This window comes from Panthera uncia, chromosome B4 (genome assembly GCF_023721935.1).
Source record: "Panthera uncia isolate 11264 chromosome B4, Puncia_PCG_1.0, whole genome shotgun sequence".
Taxonomy (NCBI): domain Eukaryota; kingdom Metazoa; phylum Chordata; class Mammalia; order Carnivora; family Felidae; genus Panthera; species Panthera uncia.
The window spans coordinates 50,095,415-50,109,503 of NC_064809.1; the positions used below are offsets into that span (position 1 = coordinate 50,095,415).

Below are 14,089 nucleotides of genomic sequence, written 5' to 3' on the forward strand. Positions count from 1 at the left end.
AGGTATACTTTATACAAGCAAATATAACTTTTTCATTTGACTTTTAACTATAAAAATAATTGATCCATATAGAAAACTGGTTTCTTTATAGTCTTCAGCTTATTGAATCAATTTTTTAAATTTTTATTTTATTTTTTTTTAGCTATAAAACATTTTCTTTTTCCTGTTGGCTTACATATGCTGGAAAGAAGTTGTGCCAAGTGAGAAGCTACAGAAATATTCCAGTCAAAAAATTGTTCTTTTTCTTGGTCAACTGGAATGAAATGTAAGTTTAATCTTTATTTTGGCAGGATCATTTATCTAATAAAGATCAGGGATTCTTTTTTCTCTTTTTTTTAAACTGAAAGATGTGATTTTTTAAAGATATTACCAGTTGATGTGATTCAGTGATGTGATAAATATGCTCATTCTCGTAGATAACTGAGTGCACAATTCAACAGGTTAAAAAAATCCATTTAGAAACCTAGACAAGTATCCAATTTACATCAACGAATTGATCACAAAGGGAAATTGGAGAAAGTAGAATTATTAATCATTCACACACTATGGATATAAGAGATACCCTCTATTTGGGGCTGAGGGAAATAGATTCTAGATATAACAAAGAAGAAAGAAAATACCTAATAACATATGTAATCTCCATTTTCCTATGAGAGCCAATTATAAATGTATTTAAATAATCATGTTTTTTGATAATAATTATGCCTTGTGTAAACTACCATCTAGTTTTGGGAGACTGGCACCTACTTTCTCATTTAATGGAGACTTGTTAAAACGTGAAGAAAAAAGCACCATCTTGACACAATCCATGCCTTCCTGCTCCCTTGTATCCCCTCCCTCCTCCTCAAGTCTTTACTCAGAATCTCAGGAGACTCAGGCCCTGGCTATGGCTATTTCATGATTACTTCTGCTTTATTTCATGATTGCTTTTCCTTGCTGTTCCTATGACATTATTCCACTAGCTTTCAGTCATTTCTCTGGCGTCTCCAGTGCTGCCCTTACAATCAATTTTCTTCCTACCTCAAATAGAAAAAAAAAAAACCCAACCCACTATCCCTCAGCCTTTTCACAAGATCTGGCTTGGGAGATGATTTGACTCCCCAATATTGTGCTTTTTCTCAGAGAAATATGCGTCAAAATTTCTAGGACTCCAAGGATGTTGTTAGATAGTGCCATTTATCCCAATCTTAGTGTTACTACAATCAATGGAGACATGACATTTGGCCTTCAATTTTTAAATTCTCCATAGTTCCTTCTATGCTAAAGCAATTCCTCCTTCCTCTAGGACTATGACAACATTTATCTTCCTTTCTTTGGTTAGGTTCTTAATTCCTTTGACCAAAGACCTGTTCTTTAATTACAAAATCCTCTTCTATTGTACAAAATGAATTCTGCTTATACAATTCTTCAATGGCTCCCCAGTTCTTACAAGATAAAATACAAATCCTTTAGCACAACATACAAGGCTCCTAGTGGTTTGGCCCCTGCCTATCTCTGCACCTTTATCTTTGGAGTTAGCCCCACTCCCTGCCCCTGTACCCAGTCATTCTGCATCTGATCTATTTATCCTAACTATAAACTGAGAAATCATGTCTCTGCTAGGGGTCCTCCATCTATCAAGAGCACAGTGCCTTTACTGCCCACCTGTCCTTCAAGACACTCTTTTACCTTCCCTATAAACTCTTTTTACATCATTGGAAATAATTGGCCACTTTTTCTTTTATTGGTTGATGTGAACCTCAATCTACTCTTATTGAATGTGTTTGCTTATATTTCTGTTTGACTTTGCCAAATGAAAAAAAGATCTTTTGTTTTTGATATTTTATTTTATTCTATTTTTAAAACTTTCCATTCTGTTCCTGTCAACACAAGCAGCATTAGATAGAGTAAGAGTTCAGTGTTTATGGACAGGCAAATGAATTTCATGTAACACGTGATTCTTTAAAAATGTTATTAACTAGCTCAATGACTAAAATTATTTTTCTGACTTAATTAAAACTTATTCCTAACTATTTCAAAAAATCAGATTAATTTTCAGCTGATAGATATGTGCTATCATTTAAACAATTCAAGAAAAACACCTAGTAATTCTAAAGTCAATTTAAAAAATCCTCCTCCCAAACCCCACATAAATTGAAAATCATTAGTGTTGTTGGAATAACTACACTGATGTATTTTTCTTCTGTTCCTTCAAGGCTGTATATGTACTATCTTTCCTGTGAGTTTTTGATTCCCCCAATAGAATTAGTGACCTCAACCTAGAATTATTTTCATTTGATTTCATTTCTATTAAAAATGGAATTAAAAATTACCATTTTTCTAGGTGCTTGTAGCATTCTTTATGTATTTCAACATGTATCTATTATACTATAATTGATTATACATTCCATTACTAGGCTGTACACTTAAGGACAGAAAATTTGTTATTTAATAATGTATGACATAGATTTGACATATTTAATCATCATAGTATATCCAAAATATATTATCTCATCTTAACAACAAAAATATGAAACAGGTATTGTCATCCTTTTTAAAAGATCAGTGTTTTGAGGGTTATGAAGCATAATTAACTTCTCCTAGTTCCCACAACCAGTAAACGGCAGAACTAGTGCTCAGATCTACTCTCACTCCAAAGCTGATGTTTTTACTGTGATTTCTATACTATTTCTTAAAACATATAAAATCCTTGGCAGAGTATTTATAGTCTATAGATAGTCCTCTCATCTTAAATTTAAAAAAAGCTCCATTCTCTTACCAGCAGCTACCCTGTGTTTTTCCTCTGCTTTATAGCAAAACCCTTCCAAAGAGTTGTGTATATTCACTTTTTTCATTTTTTCCCCTCTACTCTAAAATATACTCCAGTTATGCTTTCATCACTCTGTTTCACTGAAATTGCCCATTAGAGTCACTAGTGACCTGCATAGTTAAATCTAATGTTGGTTTCTCAGTCTTCATCTTACATCCTCTATTTAGGAGTATTTGGCACTGTTGCTCTCACCTTCCATCTTGAAATATGCTCTCCACTTGGCTCCCATATTCTTTTCGCTTTCCTTCTCCTGCACAGGACATTACTTCTCTATCTTCCTCTTTTCCCAGACTGATCATGATCTTAGCACTTACACCTCTTTTCTGTTGTGTCTAAACTTACTCCTTTAGTTTTCTTTTACCATCACATATCCTTAAATGCATCTATATGCCAACAACTCCAAAAGTTATATCACCAACCAGGCATCAGTCACAAACTCCACATTTATACACTCAACATTTCTGAATCAATACTGTAAACCTTACATTCCAAACTTGTTCTATCCTTGGATAGCCACCTTGGATGATCCTTTTCAGTTCCAGTTGTTCAGATCACATCCTTAACCTGAATCTCCTGCTCTCAGGAAATCCTACAGGGTCTCTCCTCAAAATATTTCCAGACTATTACTTCTCATAACTTTCATTGGTATAGGCCCCCATTCTCTCTCTCCTGAATTACCAGTGTTTTATAATGGTCTCCCTACTTCTCTTGCACCTCGATAGTCCTTCTCACACAGTGGCTAAAGTGACTTATTTTAAAAGGTAAGTCAGGCTATGCTTCTGATTCTGTGTCTCCCTCTCTCTCTGCCCCTCCCCCACTCATGCTCTGTCTCTCTCTGTCTCAGAAATAAATAAACATTAAAAAAATTAAAAAATAATGTGATTCAGGCTATGTTATTCTTCTCCTTAAAAATACTGAAATGGCTCCCAGTTTCATTCAGACAAAAATCAAAGTCCTTACAATGGTTTATTGTTATATATGTGTTAAAAGGAGAGTTCTAAACATTCTTACTTCATTAAATCTCCCATTTTTATCAAGAGAAACTTACCCTGATCTTAGGAAAACTATCTCATATGGAAGAAAAAAAGTGTTTCAGAAAAATTTTAGTGTTTATTCATTTTTCAACAGTAGAGTAGGCAAATATATGGTTAAATCTATGCCAGCTACTTGCATAAAAAGAAGCAATCCAACTTTACTTGTTGAATTGTCTCGTAAAGTATTTTTCTAACTTTTTTGTATAAAAGTTCACTCCTTTAATTTTTCAATAGCTATATAGAAGTTAAAAAAAGATTTCTTAGTGAGTATGAGATTATTCTGGCTTTAAAGATCCATATGTATGCAAGAAATGAATAAATAACTATTTAGAGAGCATGTATTCTTACCCTAGAAGAATTTATTTTTATTAATAAAAATGACAAAATGGAAATTGACAGTAACTATCCACTGTAACTGATTGAATTTTTGTCATTCTTGATATGAAAGCTCACTAACAAGTGCAGTTATACATGAGGAAGCCAGACTCAATGAGAAAAAGAACACTCCAGATTATGTGAGGAATAAAGTGAAATTATTATATCTTCCATTCTAGCACAGAAATATGAAAACTGAATAGAAAATCAATTACAAGTAAAAAAGAGCACATTCAAGAAATTACTGTGCATTCCATAGGATCATCAACATTTTATGTTGAGTTTCAGAGCTTCTTTTAAGCTGAGAAGTATGTCCACAATATCTTAGGTGGATATTTTGGGTATAAAAGAATATGAAAGAAAATAAAGATTTTTAAATATATAAATGTGAAACAAATTAATTTTTTAATAATCTAAACTTTGCTAATGTTGAAAAATACATTTTATTCACCATAGTCTTTCCTTTATTTACCTTTCCTACTTTTAACTAGAATTAATTTCATCTGTCTACAATGGCTAATATAAATTATTACATTATTGGTTGAATAATGAATGTATTGCTGATATATAACCAACAATTGCCACCTACTGTGTTATACAATGTTTGATCCATTTTGTGGATAAGGAAAAATGAGGCTTATTAGTCATGGAGCCAATATTTGAATGCAGATATATCTAGATTCCAATTTCTGACTTGTTCTCTCCACTCATAGCTTACATATTGAAATCTGAGTTGTTATTAATTCAATTATATCACGCCTTAAACTGCACATAGTATTTACCCTTACCCCAATTTCCTGTTTCTTTTATATTTCTGTATCAGTTCAAGTTATCCACTATAACATAATCTACCAGTCTAGAATTCATCTTTAATTCTTCATTTTCCTATTCCAGTAATATGCTCACTCAAATATTAGTTATTAAATTTACCTCTATAATACCCCTTCTGTCTTCCTTATTATTAGCTGCTTTATTACACCCTGGATCTGGGACTCTTTATCACTAGGAATAGCGTGTTGGGAAGATGGATGTGTACTTTCTCAAAACCAGTATGGTCACTGGGCTGAATTAACTCCTCATTTCTTCTTAGACTGAATACTGCCCAGCCACTCACAAAAGGGGGTCACAAATGTGTTATTTGACATCTTGAGTAAGGACTTCTCCTTAGCATCCAGATTAGACAGCCAAATCCTAGTGTGAGAAAATGCTCAATATTACCTGAGGTCTCAACTGGGCCAGCCTCAGTCAGCACTTTCCAATTGAACATTGGCTTTGGTCATCATCAGTATTTTAACAATTACCTACTGCTTAAGAAATTGATGTCAAAATTCAACTTGGAATCACAAGGAATGTGAATTTTTTTCATATTCCTCATACCTAATACCATCAGATATCATACAGTACAAACTGTCCCATTTGCTCTGTCACTTTTCTCTTTCTTTTCCCATTCCTTAGGGAATCAGTTGCCATGATCTTCCCCTATCTGCTAACCTGTTTTAGTTTTTCCATATCTTCCTAGCATTCTCATCTTCTAGTAAACACATTGCCCCATCTAAGCCATTTGAAAACTATATTTTTCATTTCCTCATCTCATAAATAGATCTTTCCTAAATGCCATACGTCTCTTGAGATTCTTACAGTAGAACCTGATCATTTCTATGGAATCAAGATGATTCCAGAAAAGAAAGAAAGGTACCCCTCTCCCTGCCCACCATTAGAGACTTCAGATCATACTCTCAACTTTCTGTCAAAGCTTCTTCTTCTTAAACACTTACACCACCCAGGTGCACTCCTTTCAGTCTTTACAGTATCATATGTAACCTTCTAGACATTCTCTTTTATATATTGATGGATTCAGTGTCTGAATCCAAGTTTTTCTCACCATTAACAATCCTGTCTTTACCCTTGTCCCCCTTTTTTTCCCAAAATATGCAATCCATCCAGGGTCTGTATTTGAAGTTCCTTCCCTTTGACCTAACCAGAAATTGGTATGTCCATTACATTTTAGCAATCATCCCCCAAATGCCTGGGATTTCATCATTACCCAGAATGGTTCACATTGAAAATTGTGAGCAATTCTGTATATTTTTAGCTGTCTTTTTCAAATATTCTCTTTTGCCATGAGGAAAAAGCTCAAATCCCCTTGCCTGGCATATGGAGTTCTTAGGCATTCAGGCAACTATCTACCTTTTCAATTATATTCTGTATAACTTCCCCAACCAACTTGACCACATCGCTTGTTCTAGCCACAATGAGCCACTCACCGTTTCTCAGCTACACTTAATCTTTCCATGCATAGATGACCTTGTTTTTGTACTTTTCTCTTCCTGGAATATTCTTTTCCAAATCTCAATATGATTATAGCAAATTTATGCTTTAAGACTTGTTTCAAGTTATTTCCTCCCTCCCCCCTTTCCCTAAAACAGTATTAGTCTGTGTTTACAAAGAGTAAATGCTTGGCATTGTAATTTTTGAAAATAAGATTGCATCTCAAAATTATAATTAAAGAAATCCACATTTATTGACTAACCAATCTCACATTATTTTATGTGTTTCTGCTGTATTTCCATTTTTATAAGATCAAACACAAAAGTTCAAAAGGATCCCTCAATTCAAATAGTTAATTTTATCACACACCATTATATTACAAGGAAATATCTATGAAAAATCTTTGTAACTGGGTAATCTACTTCTTTCTTTTATTTTTAGGATCAATTTTCCTCTTGAAATAAAGTCACTTCCAAGGGAATCCATGCTTACTATAAGATTGTTTGGAATTATCTGTACAACCAATAATGCCAATTTACTGGCCTGGACTTGTCTTCCATTGTTTCCAAAAGAGTAAGTATATCATTTGTGATAAATAAAGCTCTCATCTCAATAAACCCCCCTTAGAAATGAACATTTTGCAATATATGGCATAATGAGAAAATCAAGAAGACATTTTATTCTAAAATTGAGGTAGATCAATATAAGTCATGACTATTAAAGGTGGAACTGAAAAGCAAAACTGTAAAAATGGATTTAGAAACAAGCCTCATGCTCAACTTGTCAACTGGGTCATGTATAATAAAAAAAGTATTGGCATGACCAATCTAAATTGCTTTTCCTTCTCTGACCAGCCAGTTTCTCTGAAATTAGTTATTCAAAATGACTTAGATCAATACCTTCACTTAGAAACAATGTGAGTCATGGAATTCTGGCTGAAGTAAAATTATACAATGTAACTGGTTTGCTGATACTTTATTGCCAAGACAAAAATATTTGATAGGTTTAAGGTAAAATTTTTCAGAAAAATAAGCCAACTATGAGTTTAGATATTCTATCAGAACTGGTCATTGCAAAATTAACGTTGACTTAACTATAAGGATTTGGAGCAATTAATACTTAGAATGTTTGACAAAGTCAATTACATGGTTTTCTATGCTATTAAGGAAAAAATATTTCAAATAAATGAGCTTAGTCAGTTTTCATGTGGCAGGACTTGCTTTAGAATTGACTTATAAAATACAATATCTTTAAAAGCCTAGAATGCATATTGCTTTTTTAATATTGTTATAATGTTCATATATATATATATATATATATATATACATATAATGTATATATAGTAATAATATAATATAAATATTATAATAATAATATAATAATATAATATAATATAATATAATATATATAATATAAATAATATAATATAAAATGCTAAGGAAATTGTTCATCAGTTTTTTTGTTCCCAAATTTGGTCATTATAATAATTTATCATCAAAGCAACCATGATAAATCTTTAAGATCATCTTCGTTGGATTAATTCTGATCTGGTGTGTGTGTGTTGCTCTCTTATTTATTTTCATGCAAGAGTCCATTTCCACAAATATGTTTCTTTTATTTTTTTTCTTTTCTTTTCTCTCTCTCTCTCTCTCTCTCTCTCTCTCTCTTTTTTTTTTTTTTTCTCAGAGAGAGAGAATAAGTTTGCACCCATGCACATGGGGTAAGGGCAGAGGGAGAAGGAGAGAGAGAATCTCTACCCTGGGCTTGGAGCCTGACATGAGGCTCCATATCACAACCGTGAGATCATGACCTGAATCAAAATCAAGAGTCTAATGCTCAACTGACTAAGCCACCCAGGCGCCCCCACAAATATGTTTCTTGAGGACAAGTAATGTATTTATCTTTATAGTATCTATCACCCAATATGGTACCTCTTATAAATAGGAAATCAGTAGAGGTTTGTTTACTAGATTGAACTGGAAAAAATCAAACTCTATAGGAGATTTAAAAAGAAATAACATTTCCAAAGACTATAAGAAATAGTTTAGCCCTAGGGCATCTGGCTGGCTCAGTCAGTGGAGCATACAGCTCTCCATCTCTGGTTTATAGGTTCGAACCCCACATTGAATGTAGAGATTACTTAAAAATAAAAATAAAATCTTAAAAAAAATAAAGAAATGGTTTAGCCCTAAAAGGAATACCTACTGCTACTAGCAAATATTTCAAAAATCTGATTGTGGGCTAAGAACTTTCATTACTTTCGCACTAGAAGCAGCTATGCAAGTGCCCTTCCTTCTCTTGAGTGAGTTTCTTTAAAGTTTCAACTGCTGAATTTGTAACATCCAGCATATTTGTAGAGTAATATTTCTAGCTATTCACTGAAAAAAAAATTCAGTCCATTTTATTTCTGTCCATCATCTAATACACTACTTTGCACATAACAATCAATAAATATTAAATATATAAGAAGTTTGGAATATATGTCTTTCAAACTAATCTTCAAGGCTTTTTTTCTATATGGATATGATAGTAAATTACTGCCTCCATGTTGTTTTGTCATATATCACTTATTATTAGTAAACATTTTTTGTAAATGCTCATCTTTAACTAATGCCATCTGGGACTGATATTGGTGGTGTTTTCCTAAGGGAAAGTGTTGAAATTGTGGATGATGAGACATCACATCAGAAAACAAAACTTACTTCAAAGAGCGCTTTGATAAGCATTTGTAAATAAATTTCTGAAAGATCATTTCTCATGAAAATCAGAAAATCTGCTTCTCTTCTATGCTAAGCAATTTGAAGAAATCCAGATCTTTTCAAGACATCAACAATCCATCATGTGGGGCACTTGGGGAAATGTGATGACTCCCACTGTGTTCATTGCTCTGAGTGACAGAGATTCTAACCCAATTTATTCGATGCACATATTTCCAGAGTACAGCAAATAGGCCACTTAATTTCATTTTCTTTCACAGAATGACCCCGGCCCATAAACATTTCATATTGAATCTGTCACTTATTACAGTTTGAATTGCCCATAGCTAGCCATGTGGAGTTGTATTGAGCACTTATATCTTTATTTTTTCCAACCTACCCACAATCTGAAAATATGCAGAATTAAAAGCTTCCTGCCTCTTTGTGGTTTCCAGAAGTGGTTTTCAAAAGAACCCATGGTGATTTAACTCAGATATATCAGTTATGGCTGCATCAGGACTGTCTACAAATAAAAATAAATTTTAACATTTTGAAGCACACAAATTCACCTTCAGGTCTATAAAAAATAACCAAAGTACAAAGGTAAAATTTTGTCCACAGAAGTTTTATAGTCCTTTCTTTTGCAGACAGAACTTCCATTACATTTATATTCACAATGCTTCCACACTGCAATAAGAAAGTGTTTTTCTCACCTCAACAATTTCTGTGAGCTACCTTCCCTACTTAAATTCAAAACAAATTTGGGGTAGTTACTTAGCATTTCTAAATTGTGGTCAACTCCTTCAACACAGAAATCCTCCACACTGATTGAACAATAGAATCTCCTGGGGAGATTTTAAAATAAATCCAAAAACCAAGTGCACCCAAATATTCTGATTTAATTGGTCTGCACTGGGGCTCAGGCATCAGTATTCTCAAAGCTTTTCAGGTGTATTAAAGCCCAGAAAAATTAGGATTTTTTTCGATTTTCGAAAGAGAACCAAAATAAATCTTAATTTCAAAACAACTTGATTTCCTTAGATTTTTGCTTGAGTAGACAACTCTGACCCCACTGTGTCTTATCATTTCAGATATATCCTCAAAATCAAATATAAAAAAGTTGTGGATAAGAATTCCCTATTGTCTGTTCTTCCTGTCCAAGAGAGGCCCTCAGTGTTCAAATAGTCCAAATACCTCGTTTACAGATGAAGATCTCTATGATAAAGGAAGGTTAAGGGACTTTTTATAGGTCACCAGTCTACTTAAGAATTGAACAAGAACAAGAAGGCAGGGCTGACTTCTCTTCACAGGTTTTACTACCTTAAACTGCCTCCCTTCCTGCCCTTAGGTGTCACACCTTGCTCCGTGAATGCACTGTGACATTCTCACCAACATACAAGAAGCTCCTGCCTCAGCTTTGCCTGTGGTCTGCTTTGGGATATGAAACCTATTAGACCTAGGATTGGCAGAATCCCAAAGAGTTTTATAACATCAGATCCTATGAACAGGCTGGCTGCTCAGATCTGGAGTTTTTTCTATTCTTGGTTCCAGAATGCCAGGCCATGGATGCACATAGAATCCTATAGCTAAAAGTGACAATAATTATTTTATTTCAACCTTTGATTTCACAGCTAGAGGAAACAGGGACACAGAGAGGGTAAACCAGCCCATCTGTTCTCCCAGTGCCATGGATTTGGGGTTGGTTTTTCTAAGCATAAGAATTTATACAATTTTGAAATAAAACATATCCTTAAGGGTATTCCAGAAAAAAATATTTTGAAATGTTATATTTAGCACTGTGGCCCTTTTTCTAATGGCATCTTATTCAAAACCTCAGAGTATAAGAGTGATGACCAGTCCATGTATGTGTTGTTGGGTGAGGAGTGAGAGGGGAAATTTAAAATCCTGGAATCCAACCTAGTTGCCATCTCCTCACCACCTTTCTAAAGTCCACCTCCAACCATCAAGCCACAGGGGGGAAAAACTACTTTGAAAAACCACAGATTTTATCAAAGAAGTTCAAAGAAGTTAAGCTATTTCAGGCTAGTTAATGAAGATAAGGTGCAGATGTCTTGATAACCTCTGGTGTTCTTTTCTCAAAATAAGCTGTTTCCCATCTTCTATCTTCATAATGTTTTTTTTTTTGTATGCTTAATTTTAATTCACTTAATAAACCTTTTAACAGTAGTACTATAAAAATGACTGTGGTCCCCACTGGCCTGGGTATTAAATGTTTCCATTTTCTTTTCTTTATGAGACCACCATCACTCTTAGATGCATTCTCTTCGCATTTTAATTCCACTAATGGTCTTCATCATCCTCATATTTTCTATTTACAGAAGTCTATGGGAATTTATTTGCCATGTTTGCAATACCTCAAAAGATATTATATGTAATCTATTATCAGAAAGTGAATTAGCTAATATCAAACACAAGAGAGCTCAAAGAATGGTGCCAAACATCCTTTCCCCCATGAATTTCCTTGAAGTATGTGTTATATTAGCCTCACTTGGACAGCTAGAAGTTTATTCTCACTATGCTCTCTATTGCTTGATGTCTCTTCATGCACATACTTGAATTAAGTGTTCTGACTTCATTCTGCACAATATGCCTCAGGGTTAAGGCCATGGCAGCTGTTCATCCAGACTTCATCCAAGGAGAATAATGACAGATAGTAACAGTTATTCTTGAGTCCCTTCATCCACTGTAGGATTCAGCTTAGATCAGTTATATTTGCAAAGTGAGGTATACCCAGGATATATAAATATAGTAAGGTCATAAGTATAATTCACTGTATAACTTAGATGTGAAGAAAAATGCAATTAATAAATCACACTTTTCCTCATGAGTTCCCACCCTGTAACTAATGAGAAAAAACTTTACAACAATGACAAAATATTAGTCAATTCAGTAATTTAAATAGTTATTTTATTTATTTTTTTTTTAATTTTTTTTTCAACGTTTTTATTTATTTTTGGGACAGAGAGAGACAGAGCATGAACGGGGGAGGGGCAGAGAGAGAGGGAGACACAGAATCGGAAACAGGCTCCAGGCTCCGAGCCATCAGCCCAGAGCCTGACGCGGGGCTTGAACTCACGGACCGCGAGATCGTGACCTGGCTGAAGTCGGACGCTTAACCGACTGCGCCACCCAGGCGCCCCTAAATAGTTATTTTAGAAATAAACAGTCTCATTTGGATAAAACATTCAGTCACTCAGACAGCTTCCTGACACCCTCATTCTCTTTCTAATAGGGTGTCCGGATACACGGGATCAGAAGGGAACAGATTCTTTGTCTTGGTGACTTTTGATATCCAAATCAAATGCACGTTTTAAGCTGGTAACTGCTTGTTACAGCTAGTATAGCTCATGATTGTGGCTGTTCTAGCTTGGCTAGGGTTTACTAGCACTCCCTGAATTACTTGGTCTCTCTTAGGTACCATAGAGTTCCCAGTTGACCCCAGCTTGAATAGTTCAGTCAGGTGCCATTATTACAAACACACTTTATTCCCACCACATGACCCCTTTTTGGGGACTCTTCACCTAGATATTTTTAGCTGTTACTACATCTCATCCCTTCTACACAAAAAACAAAGAAGGCCCAATAAAGTTAAACTCAGGAGCTTCTTCTGTGTCCTTACCATGGGGCCCAAAGTTTAATCATAACACAAGTAGGTACAGGAGTGGCTCAAGATGTGGTTTTCCTCCAGGATTTGAAACACAGAGTGTTAGAGGAGCACGCTCTGTCTTCAACATTTTGCTGTGCTCATTCATCTAACATTCCTCCACATCTGCCTTGCAAAGGCAGAAGAGGGGGAAATTGGGACACCTAGGTCAGCCATACTCATTCTACTTCCTCTTTCTCCGTCTTCTGCTTCCCATAATCTCAAATTGCTAGAAAGTGGTGGCAATCTCCACCCAATATGCCACATCCTCTTTCCTCATTCCTGTTAACCCTTAAGCATGGACAGAATGTTTTCTATAAATGCTATGGAAAACATTAACATCTGTGCCCTCCAGGTTTGGTGTTAGACATGCTCCTTCCTCTTGCATTCTGCCTGAAGCTAATCCAGAACTTTTTCTAGGCAGATGGATGCTTCAGAAAATTTGGGGGAAGGTTATATACTCTATAATGAAAAGTGATATTAATAATTTTCAAATAATTATAGCATTAAGCTGACTATACCATCCCCTCTTCATTATTCTACCAAAAAAACAAGTTTCTTTCTCCAGCTGAGGAGGGATGGAACAAAGGGATAAAGAAAATTCAAAATTCATCCTAGAATAGTCTTGGGTCATATAAAAATATCTGTCTAGTAATGTTTACAAATTATACTCCCTTAGACAGACACTTTCTAATAATATCTTTAGACATGGAAAATAAAAAAGCAGGACTCAGAAAGCTAAAGGTTTAAAGAAAGCTTTAGTTGTTGGATTTTTCCTTCATATTTTGCATAGTTTGTGTAAAGGGAAAAATGAAATTATATAGTTTTTCATTTTTTTCTTTTTAGTTTCAACTTTTTATTTAAATTCCAGTTAGTTAAATTACAGTGTAATATTACTTTCAGGAGTAGAATTTAGTGATTCATCACTCACACACAACACCCAGTGCTCATCTCAAAGTGCCCTCCTTAATACCCATCACTCATTTAACCCATTGGCCTGCCCACCTCTCCTCCCGCAACCCTCAGTTTCTGTATAGTTAAGAGTCTGTTTTATGGTTTGCCTCTCTCTTCCCACCATGTTCATTTGTTTTGTTTCTTAAATTCCACATATGAGTGAAATCGTATAGTATTTGTCTTTCTCTGACTTACCTATTTCAGTTAGCATAATATTCACTAGCTCCACCCACATTGTTGCAAATGGCAAGATTTCATATTTTTTATGGCTCAGATATATTCCATTGTG

At 34.5% G+C, this 14,089-nt stretch overlaps 1 protein-coding gene across 1 annotated transcript in view; it reads left to right on the forward strand.

Annotated features, from left to right (window-relative positions):
• PIK3C2G (phosphatidylinositol-4-phosphate 3-kinase catalytic subunit type 2 gamma) overlaps positions 1–14,089 on the forward strand; it is a 348,760-nt gene that overhangs the window by 98,214 nt on the left and 236,457 nt on the right. Inside the window, exons 12-13 of the mRNA XM_049625158.1 lie at positions 143–265; positions 6,928–7,059. Coding sequence (XP_049481115.1) covers positions 143–265; positions 6,928–7,059 — 255 coding nt within the window. The remainder of the gene's footprint in view (positions 1–142; positions 266–6,927; positions 7,060–14,089) is intronic.